At 41.8% G+C, this 22500-nt stretch overlaps 1 protein-coding gene across 1 annotated transcript in view; it reads left to right on the top strand.

The window, feature by feature from the left end:
* Positions 1-1874: 1874 nt before the first annotated feature.
* LOC128704534 (uncharacterized) overlaps positions 1875-22500 on the top strand; it is a 69184-nt gene continuing 48558 nt past the window's right edge. The window contains exons 1-2 of the mRNA XM_070079825.1: positions 1875-1900; positions 2942-2981. Coding sequence (XP_069935926.1) covers positions 2960-2981 — 22 coding nt within the window. The 5' untranslated portion in view covers positions 1875-1900; positions 2942-2959. The remainder of the gene's footprint in view (positions 1901-2941; positions 2982-22500) is intronic.

The following is a 22500-nucleotide window of genomic DNA, read 5'->3' on the forward strand; positions in this document are numbered from 1 at the left end:
AATAGTGTAGCAACACTGCTGGTGTTCCTACAATGTAACTATTATATAGAATAGTGTAGCAACACTGCTGGTGTTCCCACAATGTAACTATTATATAGAATAGTGTAGCAACACACTGCTGGTGTTCCCACAATATAACTATCATATAGAATAGTGTAGCAACACTGCTGGTGTTCCCACAATGTAACTATCATATAGAATAGTGTAGCAACACTGCTGGTGTTCCCACAATGTAACTATCATGTAGAATAGTGTAGCAACACTGCTGGTGTTCCCACAATGTAACTATCATATAGAATAGTGTAGCAACACTGCTGGTGTTCCCACAATGTAACTATCATATAGAATAGTGTAGCAACACTGGTGGTGTTCCCACAATGTAACTATCATATAGAATAGTGTAGCAACACTGCTGGTGTTCCCACAATGTAACTATCATATAGAATAGTGTAGCAACACTGTTGGTGTTCCCACAATGTAACTATCATATAGAATAGTGTAGCAACACACTGCTGGTGTTCCCACAATATAACTATCATATAGAATAGTGTAGCAACACTGCTGGTGTTCCCACAATGTAACTATCATGTAGAATAGTGTAGCAACACTGCTGGTGTTCCCACAATGTAACTATCATATAGAATAGTGTAGCAACACTGCTGGTGTTCCCACAATGTAACTATCATATAGAATAGTGTAGCAACACTGTTGGTGTTCCCACAATGTAACTATCATATAGAATAGTGTAGCAACACACTGCTGGTGTTCCCACAATATAACTATCATATAGAATAGTGTAGCAACACTGCTGGTGTTCCCACAATGTAACTATCATGTAGAATAGTGTAGCAACACTGCTGGTGTTCCCACAATGTAACTATCATATAGAATAGTGTAGCAACACTGCTGGTGTTCCCACAATGTAACTATCATATAGAATAGTGTAGCAACACTGCTGGTGTTCCCACAATGTAACTATCATGTAGAATAGTGTAGCAACACTGCTGGTGTTCCCACAATGTAACTATCATATAGAATAGTGTAGCAACACTGCTGGTGTTCCCACAATGTAACTATCATGTAGAATAGTGTAGCAACACACTGCTGGTGTTCCCACAATATAACTATCATATAGAATAGTGTAGCAACACTGCTGGTGTTCCCACAATGTAACTATCATATAGAATAGTGTGCAACACTGCTGGTGTTCCCACAATGTAACTATCATATAGAATAGTGTAGCAACACTGCTGTTGTTTCCACAATGTAACTATCATATAGAATAGTGTAGCAACACTGCTTGTGTTCCCACAATGTAACTATCATATAGAATAGTGTAGCAACACTGCTGGTGTTCCCACAATGTAACTATCATATAGAATAGTGTAGCAACACTGCTGGTGTTCCCACAATGTAACTATCATGTAGAATAGTGTAGCAACACTGCTGGTGTTCCCACAATGTAACTATCATATAGAATAGTGTAGCAACACTGCTGGTGTTCCCACAATGTAACTATCATGTAGAATAGTGTAGCAACACTGTTTTAATATAAAATACCCACACACACACAAACATACACACCAACTTTCCCTAACATTCGTGTTTGTCTCCTCCGTGACAAACACCGTTTTTTTCCCTATCACCAAAATTTCCCCACACATTTCTAGCATTAAAACACGTCATTGTAAACGAGAGAGATTGAACCTCATCGTGTCTATTCCAACACGCAAAGGTATAGTCTAAATGGTAGACAAAGTAGACATCATAGTGGGAAACTTCACGACTACGGACGTTGGGTGATAGAGAGTATACGAGAGGGCGGAGTGGTGCTAGATAGAGATTGGAGTATATAAGAGAGGCAGGAGCGAGGTGGAGACAGTTACTTGGTGGAGCCGAGGTAGGTGGTGACTTTTCTGTCTCTTGGATCTTATACACACTGAACCATGTTAGATTTTGTTGTATATATCGAGGGGTGTGTGTATGTGTACATCTTAGTGTATATACACAGGTATATAGCTGTCAGTGTATATACATTGAGAGGTATCTGTCGCTGACCTCCGGAACACTTTCCAGGTAAATTCCAGGTAATACCTGGAGGGTGTTTCGGGGGTCAGCGCCCCCGTGGTCCGGTTCATGACCAGGCCTGGCGGTGGATCAGGACCTGATCAACCAGGTTGTTACTGCGAGGGAGGTGTGGGTGAAGGTGGTGTGAGCGAGGGAGGTGTGGGTGAAGGTGGTGTGAGCGAGAGAGGTGTGGGTGAAGGTGGTGTGAGCGAGAGAGGTGTGGGTGAAGGTGGTGTGAGCGAGGGAGGTGTGAGCGAAGATGGTGTGAGCGAGGGAGGTGTGGGTGAAGGTGGTGTGAGCGAGGATGGTGTGGGTGAAGGTGTGAGCGAGGGAGGTGTGAGCGAGGGAGGTGTGAGCGAGGGAGGCGTGAGTAAAGGAGGTGCGAGTTAGGGAGTGCAAGAGGTGCAAGAAGTATATTACTAAAACCACAACAGCTGTTGAATATAGAAAGTGGAGCACAAATACTGCTGCTGCCGCCACTAATCTCTCCCCCTCACGTTATACACACCACGGGGCAAGTACAGTGATAGCTTGGACCTGCCTGGCATGGGACAGTAGGCCTGCTGCAGTGCTCCTTTCTTACGAACTTGTTACTATTTCGTGAATCATGTTGATAGAACATAACACTATTGCAAACAAACCATACCACGGGTGGGGTTAGAACCCGCGATCAGTCAACTCCAAACCGTCATGTTAGCACAGGGCACCACTGACCACAAATGTAAGTTTTAACAGGAATCTCCGGCTAGCGTGGCCGTGACGAAGTCTAGCTGAAGTCCCCTCAAAGCCGTCAACATGACTGACCGCGGGTTCTAATCCCAATCAACGTATGGTCTATGTTCTTTCCTGAATCTTAAATTCAGTCTCTTTCCAGATCCACTCGTCAGTCATCATGATGCGCCTCATCATTTTGTGTAAGTATGATACCTGTAACCTTATTTTTTCGTTTATTTTGGAGATTCAGTGTATTTTTTGTGGGGGGGGGGGGAGGATTTAGGAAATGTCCTAAATTATGTTGCACAGTTCTGGTCACTATTACAGAATGGATACAAGCGCTATGGGAAATGTAGAAAGGAGAACGACTAAGTTGATCCCATGTATCAAATCTTACGAGAATATACTGAGGGCCCCGTTTATCCTAAAAAGGTAGACTGAGGGCCCTGAATCTGTTATCTAGAAGGGCGCACAATTAAGGTGGGTGGGTTATAATTGAGGCGTATAAATGGAAAACAGGGAAAAGGGGAATGTAAATAACGTACTGAAAGTATCTAGCCAAGACAGGACTAAACAATGGTCTCAAGTTGGAAAGAATTTGATTTAGAAAGGACAAAGCACTGGTTTGGTAATAACTGTGGATGAGTGGAACAGACTCCCGCGTAGCCGGATTGAAGCTAAAACCTTGTGTAGCTTTAAAAATAGGTTAGATAAATACAAGAGTCGATGAGGGAGGGTGTGAGTTGGACCCGACTGGCTGGAAAATTAAACAAATGCAATGTAATGTGATCTTTTATTGACCAAGTTTCGCTCACACAGTAGACTACCGAGCCACAGATGCATCTGGGTAAACAGGTTAATGTAGGTTTGCCAGGACAAGTCCTGGTCCTGGTGTTCAAGTGGTGACTGGGCAGTGGTTCTGAAGGACTTTCGGAGTTGGTACAAGTGGAGTACCGTTTACAGCCCTAGGACGGCGACTCAACACCAGTAGAGCCCTTCCTGGCACTCGAGCCTCAACTCTAGTGCCAGAACGACTGATGTTCGCCAGTACACTGCCTAGCACAGGTCTTAAGATGACCCATCAGGGGTCTATGGTCGTAGCTGCACTGACTTGCTCACTTCATCTCAACTTTTCTTCGCTGTACAGAGTAAATCTCTGGACTCTGGAGATTCTGGTATGAGATTTAGATTTTGCCACCTAAGTGGCTAGTTTATTGTGCACCCCATATCCATCCTGTGGAGGGTAGCGCAAGAGCATATGGATACACAAAAGGCCTAGGAACTAGGCCCCAAAGGGTTAACAGGAATACATATGGATTTATATCTACATATCTATAGTTCACTTATCTGTTACAAGCAAATTCAGGAAATTTGCTTAGTATTATCTGGTATCTTATTTTCATTAATAAGATATCTTGACATGTCATAGGTTATTATACTGTCTGTCTCTGTATTCTTCAATAAGTGGGCAATTAAGCACATAGTGTTCAAGACAGTGACCATATGCCTGATCACGTAATTTACATTTAGTTTGATCATCATCTGTGTGTCTCCCAAACTGTCAGAAGTGTACTTTTAGCCAAGCCTAACCCTGGCCACTAAAACATCAGTCAGTCTGTTCACATTGCAAGTTGCTCCATAAACATACTTATCTACGTTCATGTTATCATAGTGGGTTATAGATCTACTCAGGCTTCTAACTGCATTCCTATAACAATCATTTATTATTTACTTCTCTCCTAATATTATTCCTAATGCTAGACACAGTTATACCAAAGTTATATTCTACATTCTCCTTCTGGGTACTCTTCTTGGCTAACATATCAACTTTATCATGAAGGAGTAATTCAATGTGTGATGGGATCCATAGCAATTTTAAATTAATTCCTTTGTCCCTAATTTTTGAGTATCTATACCTGGCTTCTCCAATGAGCATGTTGTTGGAGTCATTATATGAGTCAAGAGCTTTCAATGATGACAGAATCAGTAATGACGATAGAGTCAAGCTCAGTGTCATAAGTTAGCTTTAGCGCCATTAGGATTGCAAACAATTCAGTTTGCAGTGTAGACGCCCAGTTGTTAATTCTTATGCCTAGTTCAACAAATTTATTATCGTTCTTAACTAGGGAGGTGGCAACAAGAGCAGATGCAGCCCTGCCAGAAGACTCCTGTTTAGATCCATCAATGTATATAACATGTGATAACTTATTACTACCAGCTAGGTGAGAAATTTCTTCTTGAGCAGTTGCTTTAACAAGAGATTTAAGGAAGGGATTACTAGCAATGAGCTTCTCCGGAGGTCAGTTAAATATCTTTATTATGCACCCCATACCCATCCTGTGGGCGGTAGTCAAAAGATTACAAAGGTACATAATGGGTCCAGGGACTGGACCCCAAAGTTATGATAGCTGAACTGGTTAGAAAGGTAATGAACTCCAGGTAGATCTGGCTCATTACTTTGTAATTTGTTCATGATTGTAACCATGTATATAGGAGTGAGGCTGATTCATTACCTTTGTAACTTGCTATGATTCTTCGGAGGGACTTGCGGGTATGATATTAAATGAACACATCTTCCACGGAGGGGTGAAATGCTCTTGTTGCCTAGAGTGACAGTTCATGCAGGTTATAAAACAATGCAATTGCACGTTTTCACAATCCATTTAGATTGTGTATTTACCTCTAGACACTTGGTAAAATTCATTGTGACAGTCTGGATCATTTCTCAACATTCTAATACCGAGTACAGTGTTAATCTCAACAATCCTATCACATACTAGAAATACCAAGCTCCTTCCTCATTAAGAACCTTTGTAGATCTGGAACAACCAAGAATAACCATGAGAACTTCATTATGTATTAACTCCAAGGGTCGGAGAGAACTTTCCCTAGCTAATATCAACATGGGAGCAGCATAATCAAATAAGGACCTAACATAGGCTATGTACATCATTCTCAAGATTCTCACATTTGCACCATAGTTGGGATTGTAGCCAGCAACAGCTTTGAGAGCATTTAGCCTATCTTTGCATTTCTTATTTAGTTGTGGTATAGTGGATTTGTTAAAGGGTACATCTACACCAAGATATCTGTAAGTTTTAACGTAGCTAATGATTTCACCCTGCAAGTAGATGGGTGGGGGTGTCGTTTGCTTGTTAATATCTGTTTTAGAGGAAGATATTATGAGGCCTAGTTGATTACAAATTGCTTGAACTTATGAGGTTCATTCTATGCCCTGTTGTATAGATCATGATGTCATCAGCATAGCTTATAGCTATATGTTTAGGTGAGGCAGTGTTGCGTACAGGGCCACTACTTAAGTCTGTTTAGCCCTTTCTTGCAACAAATGAAAGGGATTGAATATCCTGTTCAAAATGAAATCATTCAAGGGGTCAGTAGTAAACAATCACAATGTTTCTTTCCGTTTTTTTTACTAAGTTTCTTAATAAACCATAGAAGGGTTTTATATTAACTTTAAAAAGGTTAGACCATAAAACAGTACTCGTGAAATTTACACTAGTTCACTTAAAAGATAATACACAATATTCTGTCTTGATTATAGTACTGAATGGCTTTAGTATCACAAGACATTCACTTCACATAACCCTTTGCTTGACTCAATCCCATTGAGACAAAACGTAACCCTTCAATAATAATTCACTCTTATACAACTTTCAAAATATACTAAGTGAGATTAGGAATATTCTACACTTAAAGGAGTTATCAGGCGAGTCGGTCTCCCATGACTTTTTCGCCGTCCTCTTTGAAGCAATACTGCTTAAACCCGCTCCTAGCAGAGCTAGGGACAATCACCAGCGCCTCCAATACAGCAACACGCACTTCGTCCGAGACGTTTCTGTCTGATACGGTTCGAGGTGCTGGAGGGTCACTAGGGAACCTCATGTGGGGCCAGAAGGTTAAATCCAGGAATCAAGGAGCTTTTCTCGCGAAAATTGAGAATGGACTGGACTATAACAGAATTTTCAGACTGACGTCACCTCGGATTAGGATAAGATAAGATAAGATTTCGTTGGGATTTTTAACCCCGGAGGGTTAGCCACCCAGGATAACCCAAGAAAGTCAGTGCGTCATCGAGGACTGTCTAACTTATTTCCATTGTGGTCCTTAATCTTGTCCCCCAGGATGCCACCCACACCAGTCGACTAACACCCAGGTACCTATTTGCTGCTAGGTGAACAGGACAACAGGTGTAAGGAAACGTGTCGAATGTTTCCACCCGCCGGGAATCGAACCCGGGCCCTCTGTGTGTGAAGCGGGAACTTTAGCCACCAGGCCACCGGGCCACGGGTCTTTTTTTTATATTTTATTTAAAACCATACAAAAAGACAATAGACAAAAGGAAAAACCATAAAGATGACAATATATGACAATAACTGAAAAACATTACATTAGATATTGTGTAGACAGCCTGTACTGTCTGCACAGACAGCCCATGCTGTCTGCCAGCTTAGTTCATATTTCGCGCCATGCTGGTGCTGCCACCTATAGGCCTTGCCACTTCAGTATGCCCAGACTTGCCTCGCTCTCACTCACACAGCGGCCTGGCATCAACACACAAGGCCTCCCAGCTCTCTCTCGTGGGCATGGCCCTGCCCGGGCCATGGGCACAAACACACAAGCCTGTGTAACCCAACACTAGTTATCAATAAAGTAAGAAGCCTCCGAAGACGTATATCATTAACACCCCGCTCTACAGTCTACCAAAAAACAACCCCGTTATAATTGAAACAATAACAAATAACATAACAATATAACAAATATGACAACTATAACCAACTATAAAATCTGATACCGAAGCTTAAAACTGTCCTATACTAGATACATGTGGATAAGTTAACTTTCGTAAAAAAAACATACAGCCTATATTAACCCTTCCTCCAATTAATCATCCTTGCTCTTAATGTACACTAGAATGATAAAATACAAGTATACATTCATCATTTAGTTACAGACGAAATTCCTTCAGCTCTGAACACGGAAAGAAATATAGGGTAATAATTGTGCCAATAAGTAAGTAAGTAAGTTTATTCAGGTATACACAAATACAGTTACATAGAATTATCATACATAGCAGCATATGTGTAGAGAACCTAGGATAACCCAAAAAAGTCAGACAGAGTGACTTATTTCCATTGGGGTCCTTACTTATTTCCATTGGGGTCCTTACATCCTTCACATCCGAGTGAACACTCAATGGAAATAAGTCACTCTGTCTGACTTTTTTGGGTTATCCTAGGTTCTCTACACATATGCTGCTATGTATGATAATTCTATGTAACTGTATTTGTGTATACCTGAATAAACTTACTTACTTACACCGACCACACAGGTCCATTAGAAGTGCACGGTCCACGCAGCTGCTCGCCCAGGTGTGCACATGTACATTACACATCGTACCTACAATTAGAATTAGCTTAACATTTATCAATGATGCCATACGTAGAACCATTCTGCCCAAGTTGCATAATAAAGAACCGATTGTATCGAGGAACATTTCGCAATTATCATAATTTTACCCTAACCTAAGCCAAGTATTCCATCTGTATTATAAAGTCTAATCAACACAAAAATTTACCATATACCCCTAACCATATTCGTTGGTGTACATGATACAACCTTGTATTACCATAAAGAAAAAAAGAACAATAAAAAGGAAAACCCACTCTTCATCTCTAAAATTCAGACTTCAATTTACCATTCAGGTGCATACATATAAATAATAATATAAATTATATTGTCAAATTTAACACAATCACTTCCAACGTTATTTATAAGAAATAAGTCGACTCAACCACGAATAATTAATTCATTCTTTTCAACTTAAAGGTTTCCTAAAAAACTTAACTACATACATAGTATTGCCACCATCTAGACAAATTAAAAAGAAAAACAATACACTAATATATCATAACACACTATGACTCTATTGACAACCAATTCAATTGTGCTTACAAAAATGCATTGTAATTAAATTGAAACATAAAAACCTTTTTTTTGACATTTATACATTGTATCAAAACTATAAATACGCATAGAAATATGTATTGAATATCATTGAAAATGTTCATAAGAAAAAACCATTAATGATATATACATGAAAGTAAATATATATAAAGTTATAAGTCGACAATTCCAAATATAACTGTATTGTACTTGAAACACTCAGAACAAATAATGTTAAAATTGCACCCCAGACATACCTCATATAACATTCCATGAAACAAACTCATCATGCTACCGCCCATTCTAGGAAACCAGCCCATTTCATCCCCCTTACCTGCCTGTCAACTCCCTTAAATCCCGTAATGTGAAATTCCTATAACCCTCACTTAAATCCCTCTCCCATCTCCCGCCATACACCTCCTTATTCCTACACTTTGTCCTATAAAAAGTTGCTGTTAACGCATTAATTCTTTCACATACGTTCGCTCCTCTCATAGCCCAAGACATATAAATATAATCCGTAATTATATACCCTACCGCATTCTCTACCATCTGATTCACCCCACCTATGTCTAAGCTTAAAACCCTCAACACCTGCAAACCCCCCCCTCCCACTAACCTTATTACCTTGCCCAACCAAACCCTTATTAGTTCAATACATTCGCAAAAATACACCATATGGAAAACAGTCTCCAGTCCGCCACAAGCCTTGCATATCCCATCCTCCCGTATTCTCTTATGGAATAAAACCATTCCAGACGGTAAGATCCCATGTAAAAATCTATACATAACTTCTCGTACTTTAGGTTTTAAACGCAATTTGTTCAAACGCCCCCAAATATTACGCCAATCATACATCGGATAAACCCCTTCTACCGCCGCTACCACTGCCTTACCATCCACCCCATCAAGGTTTCCCAATTTAATATGTGAAGGATCTCTCATGCTTATAATGACCCGTAACATTGCCTCACGAAAATCACCCACTACGAAAGCAAAAGACTTGGCAGACGATGCACCATCCCCCCAATGAAAAGCAGGGGTGTCACTAGCACGTTGAGAGACCATACAATAAGTGTCAGGGGCCCGAGACTGTTCAACTGCCTCCCAGCACACATAAGGGGGATTACCAACAGACCCCTGGCAGTCTTCAAGCTGGCACTGGACAAGCACCTAAAGTCAGTTCCGGATCAGCCGGGCTGTGGCTCGTATGTTGGTTTGCGTGCAGCCAGCAGCAACAGCCTGGTTGATCAGGCTCTGATCCACCAGGAGGCCTGGTCTCAGACCGGGCCGCGGGGGCGTTGACCCCCGGAACTCTCTCCAGGTAAACTCCAGGTAAACCTATTATGAACTCCCTACCCACCCACCACCGTTGCATATCCTGACGTATCTTGACGTATCTTATGAAGTCCGCCTTCCCTCGCTCCCCCCTCCCGCTTATAACTACGTTTCAAATACACACTCATAATCCTCTTTTCAACAGCTATAAGACCCAGCCCTCCTCGGCCAACCGGGAGTATGACAACCGCCCTACTTAACCATTCGCTTCCAGTACCCCAAATGAATCTAAAAACGCGCTTTTATAACCTTTTTATCTCACTACGAAGTATTACCTGGAGTTTACCTGGAGAGAGTTCCGGGGGTCAACGCCCCCGCGGCCCGGTCTGTGACCAGGCCTCCTGGTGGATCAGAGCCTGATCAACCAGGCTGTTGCTGCTGGCTGCACGCAAACCAACGTACGAGCCACAGCCCGGCTGATCAGGAACTGACTTTAGGTGCTTGTCCAGTGCCAGCTTGAAGACTGCCAGGGGTCTGTTGGTAATCCCCCTTATGTGTGCTGGGAGGCAGTTGAACAGTCTCGGGCCCCTGACACTTATTGTATGGTCTCTTAACGTGCTAGTGACACCCCTGCTTTTCATTGGGGGGATGGTGCATCGTCTGCCAAGTCTTTTGCTTTCGTAGTGAGTGATTTTCGTGTGCAAGTTCGGTACTAGTCCCTCTAGGATTTTCCAGGTGTATATAATCATGTATCTCTCCCTCCTGCATTCCAGGGAATACAGGTTTAGGAACCTCAAGCGCTCCCAGTAATTGAGGTGTTTTATCTCCGTTATGCGCGCCGTGAAAGTTCTCTGTACATTTTCTAGGTCAGCAATTTCACCTGCCTTGAAAGGTGAGGTTAGTGTGCAGCAATATTCCAGCCTAGATAGAACAAGTGACCTGAAGAGTGTCATCATGGGCTTGGCATCCCTAGTTTTGAAGGTTCTCATTATCCATCCTGTCATTTTTCTAGCAGATGCGATTGATACAATGTTATGGTCCTTGAAAGTGAGATCCTCCGACATAATCACTCCCAGGTCTTTGACGTTGGTGTTTCGCTCTATTTTGTGGCCAGAATTTGTTTTGTACTCTGATGAAAGATTTAATTTCCTCGTGTTTACCATATCTGAGTAATTGAAATTTCTCATCGTTGAACTTCATATTGTTTTCTGCAGCCCACTGAAAGATGGAGCCTTGCAGTGTCTGCAATGTCTGCCTGGAGCCTTGCAGTGGATATATTACTGCAACATGCCATAGTTTACTATATAATAGAACATTCGTTGTAATTACTCTTTGATGCACTTCAATACACCATCTACAATACGCACTGAATTTATTTGTTGTGCTAACTTAATATCACTTACATAAACGATCCCACATATCAGTAATTGGTCCACCTTTTTCCACCTTTCAACTACTTCACATTCCTCACTTAACCCATCCCCAAGATCCATATACTTCGTTTTCTCCTTATTAATTGACATACCAGAAGCCTTTTCAAAAACATTCACTAACTTTTCCACCCGAGGCAAATCCCTGTTACCACTTACTAAAATCGTTGTGTCGTGTCCAACAATGCCAGCCCCCCCCCCCCCACCCCTTTCGTTACCTACCCCATTAGCTGCTAATAAAACCCTAATTCCTCTATAAATTCAAATTCAAATTCAAAGTTTATTCTCTATAAAGATTACAATGTTGAATTTACAGAATTTGGTTGTTGTGTGGTTTACATGTAGTTAAATAATGATTACAGAGTGTACCACTAGAACGCCTAGCATGGCTAGGCATTTCGGGCAGACTTAGTTTAATTCTTTATTTTAAAATATTACAAATTATGAGGTAAGTTGGTATTGTGGCTAAGTGACTAAATACTAGTTTGTGAGTTTAGCAATGTGAATGCTTTTGTTTTGGCACAGTACATAGTTTCAGTATTGGAGTATCATAGGATTCATTATTTTAAGATTGAGATTGATATTTCTGTTTATGGTCAAATGGGTGAGTGAGTGTAAGTGTGAACCACCAGGTGGTATTCGTGTAGTTAGTTGACAGGATGTATCAGGGAGATAAGATGTTTTCTAATGGTAGTTTTGAAGGTGATGAATGTGTCTGCAGTTCTAGAGTTCTCAGGTAGGGTGTTCCAGATTTTAGGGCCTTTGACATACATTGAATTTTTGTAAAGGTTTAGTCGGACACGGGGAATGTCGTAGAGATGTTTGTGTCTGGTGTTATGCCTGTGGGTTCTGTCACAACTATCAAGAAAGCATTTTAGGTCAAGGTTGATATTGGAGTTTAATTATTATTATTATAATCAAAGGGGAAGCGCTAAACCCGGCGGATTGGAGTTTAAGGTCCTGTAGATGTAGATTGCACAGTAGTAAGTGTGGATGTACTGAACAGGGAGTAAGTTTAGATCTATAAAGAGTGGGGGGGGGGGTGTTGCCAGGGATGAGATTTAGTGATTATTCTTACTGTAAACACGCAAAAAATATTTGTGAAAGGGGACAACCTTGACGTAGACCCCTTCTCATCTGAATTTGTTCTCCTAACCTTCCATTTACCTGCACCCTCAAGGATGCATCTTGATACAGTAATTTGGCCCATGAAATAATTTCCTCTCCAAACCCCTGCCATCTCATAATCTTCCATAATGCTTCCCGTTCTACACTATCATATGCCGCCTCCCAATCTATAGCCAACACCCCCCTGCCCTCCCAATTTTACTCTTTCTTCAATAAAACTTCTAATCAAACCATGCCCGTCATACATAGACCTTCCCGGCACCCCATATTGTCCCTTATCAATCACTTTACCCAGGACCTTTTTTATTCTGTTAGCTAAAATCCTTGCAAAAATCTTATAATCACCACACAATAACGAAATAGCACGATAGTCTTTGACTGTTAATGGCTCACCTTTAGGCACTAGAACGACCACAGCCATGCTTTGCTGTGCCCCTAAGACCCGATCCCGCTTAAGGATATTGAATAATCTTACCAAAAACCCTTTTAAAACGCTCCAATTTTGAAGATAAAAGTCGCTGGGCAACCCATCAATTCCTGGTGCCTTACCTAATTGCGCCCCGGATAAAGCTTCCCATGTCTCACACTCCGTTATCTGCCCTCCCAAAACGAATCAATCATGCTCTGTCAATGGTCCAAGTCGGACCGAAACGTCGTCGTAAGCTTCTGTCTTTTATGTGCGGGTTATTTGTGTAATGCTCTGTCAACTCACACCGCACAAACCTTCCAATGGACTGTAATGCTATTTCGCTTATTCCCACACTTTGCGTATTCAACTTAACCCAAGCATCAATATACCCACTCATACCCTCAGTCGTCGTCAACACCTGATCCACTTTATACCCTTGCATACCTACATGAACATTCAACCCCATAAAGTCCATTGCCTTGCGACGTCTGTGTTGACTCCGCAACACACACGCCGACGGCTGATCTCCCCACAAAACCTCCTCAATCCCATCCTTAAGCCTTTCCCCATCAAACCTCGCATTTTGTAAATTTCGTGTATGTTCCTTCAAACTTTCAATTTCAATAACAGGATAATTAGCATTAATTTGTGCATAGCATTCGCGCAACTGCCCCTCTAAATATTTTTGAAAACTGTATTGTAACTGATTATATCTCGTCCCTCGATTAATATAATATTCCTTAATACGTTTTTCGGCTATCGTTTCCCACCAATTAACCATGGCAACATCCCCTGGTGCTTCAACCACTAAACGATCCCACATATGTCCAAAAGACAAAAGACTATCCTCTTCCTTCAATAACCTTACATTTAATTTCCAAAATGATGGACCCCTCCGAGGCACAACCGCAATATCCACATCTATTACAGCACCTCTATGATCCGAAAAAAACACAAGTATCACATTCACCCTCCGCACAGTAATCGCACAAGGCACGTACATTCGGTCCAACCTCGCCGCATAACCTCGTTTATGAAGGTATGCTCTACCATCCCTCCCCCCCGCACACATCCTTTAACCCCACCCCGGTCAATAAATCCCCCAATATACCCAAACAACACCCCGCACCTCTAGGTTCCACATCTTTACGACGTATCACGCAATTCCAATCTCCGCCTATTATTGCAATATTCGGTAAACCACGTAAAAAATAGACCAGTACGTCCTGAACAAATTTAGTTTTAATACTCACGTCACCCTCAGCCGGGCCATACACACATACTAAACTAATGGGAACCCTACCCCAGGTTCCATCCACTCTAATTACCCTCCCCTCCCCTCCTTCACTACGCCTTACTATAAACGGGCTAGTTTCCTTTACCAAAATGGCAGCCCCACCTTTCAAACGTGTCGCATGTTCCATGTATACATTATAACCACTCATATCCAACTCATAACCAGGCCTAAAATTATGTTCCTGTAAGAATACCACATCCACACCTAATCGCACCATATACTCATTAAACCACTTAAGCTTCCTCTCAGCTCTCAACCCGTTAATATTTATAGTAAAACACTTGAATTCAACAAATGGGTTTTCCTTTTGTCCCCGGCATTGACTTTACCCCAGTTCGTTTCGCAACACCTCTGTCCCTCCCCCCTTTGTTGGGAATCACCTTTGCAATCCCTTGATCCTTGGGTTCACCTTTCTCTCTCTTCTGTACCTCCACCCAAGACTTTTTCCCAGGGCGTTGGGCAGGAGTGAGTACATCATCAGAATCCGATGATGCTGCAGTCCTCTTTCGTGTCCCGCCCTCCACCTGCATTTGGACATCTGAAGCACCGTCCTGATGCACCTCCACCTCTACTGCATGCACCTTCAATCCTTTAGACTCTCTCGTCGACAAAACATCATCTCCTGCCATACCATCATTCACAGCCGTCCCCAGAACTAAGCCTGGGTCTTCCACCTGATCTAGGACAGATTCCTCTAACAAGACATCCAACGCCTTTACCAAAGATGCCGCCACTTCTTCACCCATATTAGGTATTCTCTCCTCTAAAACCTGATGTATGTCCAAAGACTGAGATTCTCCTTGTAGCGTTACAACTGGCGATTCGAGCTCCTTTTCTTTGTCCACCTCCTCACTCCATGACAACCGTTGTTGGGGCGGCGTAGCAAGAGGCTGTTCTCGCTCGTCGCCTACCTCACCCACTGGCTGCGTTGCCGTTGTAGTGGTGCCGGGTACCCACTTCGTTTCCCACACTGCGCCGCGATGTGGCCATATGACCCACATAGCCGGCACGTACGTTGTTGCCCCGCATACGTTACATAGACTTGAGTCCGTAATTCCTTCAACACAACATATGAAGGAATAGGATGTCGTAGAGTCATTTTAACAGTATATGTACCTTCCAGCATACCTGCATACGGTCCAGTTGCCCATCTCCCTGCTGTGGCTACGCGAACCGTTCCATAATTACGCAGTTCACTGCTAATGTCAAAATCAGTCGCCTCAAAAGGCACATTCCTGATTTTCACCCAAGTGTATTGTCGAGATACATCATGGAGTCGCACCGACACAGCTGTATTAACCGGTATGATGGTCTGATACTTGTCGACCACCGCCTCGTACAGACGTCATTTTAACGAAGATTTTCGTCGTTCCATTGAGTGCGACAAGATAGATAAGATAAGATTTCGTTCGGATTTTTAACCCCGGAGGGTTAGCCACCCAGGATAACCCAAGAAAGTCAGTGCGTCATCGAGGACTGTCTAACTTATTTCCATTGGGGTCCTTAATCTTGTCCCCCAGGATGCGACCCACACCAGTCGACTAACACCCAGGTACCTATTTGCTGCTAGGTGAACAGGACAATAGGTGTAAGGAAACGTGTCAGAATTTCCACCCGCCGGGAATCGAACCCGGGCCCTCCGTGTGTGAAGCGGGAGTTTTAGCCACCATAGGTATCGCGAATGATCGCTGGTAACAATAAATCCATGTTGGATCCCGTGACAGCCCCACGGATCATCTCAATGCAGACAGTATTGATTCGTCTTCTGCTATTCAGCGCCATGTTGGAGAAAATCAAGTTTCCACCAACCAATGCTAGGGGCAGCTCGGTCAGGTAAACTGCGCAAAATTATTATTATCAAAAAGAAGCGCTAAGCCACAAGGGCTATACAGCGCAAAAGCCAACTCAATCAGGAGCGTCTGCGCAGCAGGTCCGCATGGCCCGGGAGCGATGCGAACAATGAATCAGGAAGTAGGAAGAACGCCCTCAATGTATTATTATTATTATAATCAAGGGGGAAGCGCTAAACCCGGAGGATTATACAGCGCCTGGGGGGGGGGATGTGGAAGGCATTCAGGCTTAATTCGGGGAACTGGAGCACAGATCCAATTCCCTAAATCAAGAGCCCCTCACCAACATCAAGGAACCTTCCTTGAGGGGCCCTCAATGTAACTGAGATTATACAGTGCCAACAAAGGGTTATCAGGCACGTGCCTGATAACCCTCTCCAGGAGCAGTTGATCGACCTTTAGTTAATGCATTATCTAATTCATACTCGGTAAAGAGGCAATCACTCTCATCAATATTTTGGCTCATAAAATTAATCAGTTTCAACATTCCTTCAGAAGCACTCTCTAAATTTGTTTTAATATGAGATGGAAGGTTTTCGTTCCTGGATGTTTTGGACCACTCACCTGACCAGCCGGGCTGTCTCGTACGTTGGATTGCGTGCAGCCGGCAGTAAGCCTGGTTGATCAGGCTCTGATCCACCATGAAGCCTGGTCACAGACCGGGCCGCAGGGGCGTTGACCTCCAGAACTATCTCCAGGTATGAGGTCATTTGCTTTTTCAAGAGGAAAGGGATGAGCAACATTGCCAGTCTTTTTCCTGGTTATTTTATTTATACCTTTCCAAGCCAAACTTAAAGGGGTAGACCTATTTAATCCACTAACAAATTGTTCCCATTCCTGTTGCCTAAGTTTTTGCTTTCTATTCCTTGCATTTGGTAGTGCAGCTTGGAACGTTCTGAGCAGGTCTGGGGTTCTACGTTCACGGTATGCTTTACCAATCCTCCTAGCTGAGTACACACACACACACACACACACACACACGAGTACAAGCACTCACACACGAGTACACAAATACACAAGCACACAGCGATGTAGTGGAGGCAGGATCCATACATAGCTTTAAGCAGAGGTATGATATAGCTCATGGTTCAGTGACCCCGTAGCAACCAGTGAAGAGGCGGGGCTATGAGCTATGACTCGACCCCTGTAACTACAATTAGGTGAGTGCATATACACAGAGACAGACAGACAGACAGACACACACACACACACACTACCTCCATCACTACCAGAGGCCATACTACTGTATATATGAAGTCCCTGGTTATGTTAGTTAGTTAGTTTAATATGTTTATTATGCACCCCATACCCATCCTGTGGGCGGTAGTCAAAAGATTACAGAGGTACATAATGGGTCCAGGGACTGGGCCTCAAAGTTTTGATAGCTGAGCAAGTTACAGAGGCAATGAATTCACAATTTACAAAGGTAATGAACTCACAATTTACAAAGGTAATGAACTCCAGGTAGGTCTAGTCACAATCATTACAAGTTACAAAGGTATTTACAGATTACAGAGGTACACAATGGGTCCAGGGACCGGGCTCCAAAGTTTTGATGGCTGAACTAGGTACAAGGTAATGAACTCACAAGTTACAAAGGTAATGAACTCACAAGTTACAAAGGTAATGAATACTGTAAGAATGGTTACTTACGTTTATACATGGCTGCAATCATGAACAAATTTTAGAGTAATGAGCAATTCACACTTCCACACCCGGTCACAACTGTAGTGAGTTATTGGTGCAAATGTTGATTGCTGAGTCTCTCTCTCTCTCACACACACACACACACACACACATACAAATTCATACACACACACACATACACACACACACACACACACACACAAACTCATACACACACGCACACACACTCATACTCACACACACTCATACACACTCACACTCATACACACACACACTCATACTCACACACACACACACACACACACACACACACACACACACACACACACACATGCACACATGTGGTAATGCTTTATTTACAGCTAGCAAAGTCAGGGTATTTCTCCAGAATGGTCTGTAATATACCACTGTGGATAAAATACTTAGCCATTTCTTGAACACTTCTGAGTGAGTTGTTTCTAAATTCATTAATTTTATCGCACTCCAGTACATAATGACGCAGGGTGTGACAATAATCCATCTGGCAAAGTTTACATTTCGTTTGGTCTACATCTGGTGGTGGTGATTTAACCCTGGTTATGTAGAGCATTTCCCACAACTTAGGTTAATTTTGTCCCCAGGATGCCACACACACCAGTCACCTAACACCCTGGTACCTACTTACTGCTAGGTGAACATGGACAGCAGGTGTCTTAAGGAAACATGTCCTAGTTTTTCCACCCACACTGGGGATCAAACCATGGACCTTAGTGTGCCACCAACCCAGCCACAGGACAATTTGTATGATATTTGTACTTATGTGCACCTGTATGTAAATATACTTATAGCACTGCAGGGCAAGATGTGCTAAAGGTGTCATATGCTTGGTCAGTGTTAACCTGTGGTTTAATGGCTTTAGCGTGCTGTCAGAGTAAGCAAGGTAACATTTATGAAGGGATTCAAGGAGATTTACTGTGCTGTTGGAGTGATCAAGGTAACATTTATGAAGGGATTCAGGGAGATGTAGTGTGCTGTTGGAGTGATCAAGGTAACATTTATGAAGGGATTCAAGATCTAGTTAGCTGAACTTTGTCTTGATAGTGGAAAGTATAATGCCAGTACCCTGATGGATGGTTAGGTTAGGTAAGGTTTGTCAGGACACAGGACAAGCGTTTCCTGATGCTGGTCTTAGTCACATGATGACCTACAGCTGGAGCTTTTGGTTGTCTGACCGAGGCCTTCCACCGACTTACCTCTCCACCCCTTTAAAAATTAAGGTTATACAGCCTCTCCTCACTTAATGAAGAGTTGCACTCAAAACAACATTGGTAAACACATTTGTGGCTAAGTGAGGATCATACTATAATGGTAGTGAGTTTGTGTCAACCATCTTTGATAATGTTTTAATGTCACATTTGCACCATTTATAAAATTTTTTGTATATTTTTAAATGTTTATACAGTAGTGACTATACTGTAATAAGCAGAATAGAGGAAATCAGCTCTAATATAATACACGTACAAACTCACTTACATAATTGGTCGCATTGGGAGCTGATCGTAAAGCAGGAGTCCACTGTATATTATTTAGGTTTGCATACTGGTCAGATTATTATAATCATGGGGGAACACTAAACCTGTAGGATTATACAGCGCCTGTGGGTGGGGGGGGGTATGGAAGGTATTCAGGCTTCCTTGAGGGGATATACTGGTCAGAGAGCTGGTCGAAAGTCTGAGTCATTGGTAAACGAGTACATCGCTGAGGAGACACTGTAAATGTAAGCTGTCTGAAGAATGGGTGAGGATGTTACAGTTCATAAGGCACGTAATTGAATTGTGTCCAAACTTCTGGCAAGACAATCCATTGCATGAATGATGGTCAATGTGGTTCCTTCTTTTGATGGGAGATGGCCACTAAACCCATAGGGGTCACAGTGCCAAGGTAACAGGAGGTAGTCAAGTCTGATACGAGGAAAAGGACTTACTATATCTCTATTTTTGTAGTCACAAATACAGGTATGGCAATATATGACTAAATTATATTCACAAAAATAATTTTACAAAAATGGAAGAATTTATATAGAAATAAGTCAATAAAGATGAGTATGGGGTGCATAATAAAAATAAATTAATCTATATGCAAATAAGTCAATAACAATAATAAATTTAAGCGCTAAACCCATAAGTTAGAATTAGCCGGTCATGTGGTCAAGGGAGCAAGCAATGACAAAACATTGATATTAGTGCATCATATCGTAGTCATGGAGTGCTAAACCCATTAGGGTCATTAACTACTTTAGGAATGTCATTCAGGTTGAATCCAGGGGAAAACAGCTCCATATCCTTGGACCACAAGCCCTTCACCATTGTCAACACCAGCTTGAGGAATCCACACACAAGAGAGGTGAATAAAATACACAAATTATGGAAAAAATTACCATAAAAGCATTTATCATAAACTACATTGTATCCATAACTCTGACATTTTGTACACTTCTCAATGTCTTTCATTATTAAACAAAAAGTATACATTTCTGCATTTATTTTGTAATTTTGAGTGTGGGGGCAGGTTGCTGTAGTCTTGACACAAGTCAAGTTTGTCCTGGTTTAAATTTGCCTGACATGTATAACCATAGGCCTAAAATGTACAAAATATATTGCATATTGTACTGTATATACAATGCTGTACTCTATATACTATGTATAAGATACATTATATAGTGTAGTACTGTATATACAATGTACATTATATATTGTATGTACTGTACTGTATATAGAACAATGTACAAGATACAATATACATTTTTTTTTTTTTTTTTTTTCAACAAGTCGGCCGCCTCCCACCGAGGCAGGGTGACCCAAAAAAAAAAAGAAAGAAAATCCCCAAAAAGAAAATACTTTCATCATCATTCAACACTTTCACCACACTCACACATTATCACTGCTTTTGCAGAGGTGCTCAGAATATAACAGTTTAGAAGCATATACGTATAGAGATACACAACATATCCCTCCAAACTGCCAATATCCCAAACCCCTCCTTTAAAGTGCAGGCATTGTACTTCCCATTTCCAGGACTCAAGTCCGACTATATGAAAATAACCGGTTTCCCTGAATCCCTTCACTAAATATTACCCTGCTCACACTCCAACAGATCGTCAGGTCCCAAGTATCATTCGTCTCCATTCACTCCTATCTAACACACTCATACACGCTTGCTGGAAGTCCAAGCCCCTCACCCACAAAACCTCCTTTACCCCCTCTTTCCAACCCTTTCGAGGACGACCCCTACCCCTCTTTCCTTCCCCTATAGATTTATATGCTTTCCATGTCATTCTACTTTGATCCATTCTCTCTAAATGACCAAACCACCTCAACAACCCCTCTTCTGCCCTCTGACTAATGCTTTTATTAACTCCACACCTTCTCCTAATTTCCACACTCCGAATTTTCTGCATAATATTTACACCACACATTGCCCTTAGACAGGACATCTCCACTGCCTCCAACCGTCTCCTCGCTGCTGTATTTACCACCCAAGCTTCACATCCATATAAGAGTGTTGGTACTACTATACTTTCATACATTCCCTTCTTTGCCTCCATAGATAACGTTTTTTGACTCCACATATACCTCAACGCACCACTCACCTTTTTTCCCTCATCAATTCTATGATTAACCTCATCCTTCATAAATCCATCCGCCGACACGTCAACTCCCAAGTATCTGAAAACATTCACTTCTTCCATACTCCTCCTCCCCAATTTGATATCCAATTTTTCTTTATCTAAATCATTTGATACCCTCATCACCTTACTCTTTTCTATGTTCACTTTCAACTTTCTACCTTTACACACATTCTCAAACTCATCCACTAACCTTTGCAATTTTTCTTTAGAATCTCCCATAAGCACAGTATACATATACACAGTAATATACATATATTATATATTTAGATTATCAGACATGATATTTAAGCTTTTGTCACCTGTATACTGTATGGATATATACATTTGAATGTTTATAATATGTCTGAAGACATGGAGAGTGCACGGTTCTTAGCCTCCTCTGATGTTAATAATTCCTCCTGGGAGGGTTCGACTGGGCTGCCATCTTTGTTGAGTTTGTTATTCTTCAAGTCTTCAGCAATCTTCTCACTATACACTGCATAGAATAGATCTTGAGGCCTAAATTCGCCTTGTAATACATCCGGCACGTTGTATGACATACGGCTTCAGCTGAAATACACAAAATTAAATTAGCTTTCATCGTTGTAGTTATTGTGCTGGGTTATTATTTACATGGGTCTGTTCAACTTTTAAATCAATATTGTACGTACAGTAGGACCCCCATATCCACTGATTTGATATCCGCGGTTTCGGTTATCCACAGTTTACTGTGGCCCAAAAATATTTCTTAATTTAGCACAATAATGACCACAAACCACAAAAGTAGTGATGGTGACAGTTGAAGTGCTTCAAATCAGTGAAAAAGTGATAATTCTCATTGTGTGTAATTTATCAATTAAACTTTATAATAATAATGTATAATACAACCTCTCCTCATTTAAGACTATAACAGAAGTGTTATAAATGGTACAAAGGTGACATTATAACAATATCAAAGATGGTTGACGAACTCACTACCATTATAGTATGATCCTCACTTAGCCACAAATTCATTTACCGACGTGGTCTCAGGAACGGAACTCCGTCGTAAAGTGAGGAGCGGCTGCATT

This window comes from Cherax quadricarinatus, unplaced genomic scaffold (genome assembly GCF_038502225.1).
Source record: "Cherax quadricarinatus isolate ZL_2023a unplaced genomic scaffold, ASM3850222v1 Contig25, whole genome shotgun sequence".
Lineage (NCBI taxonomy): Eukaryota > Metazoa > Arthropoda > Malacostraca > Decapoda > Parastacidae > Cherax > Cherax quadricarinatus.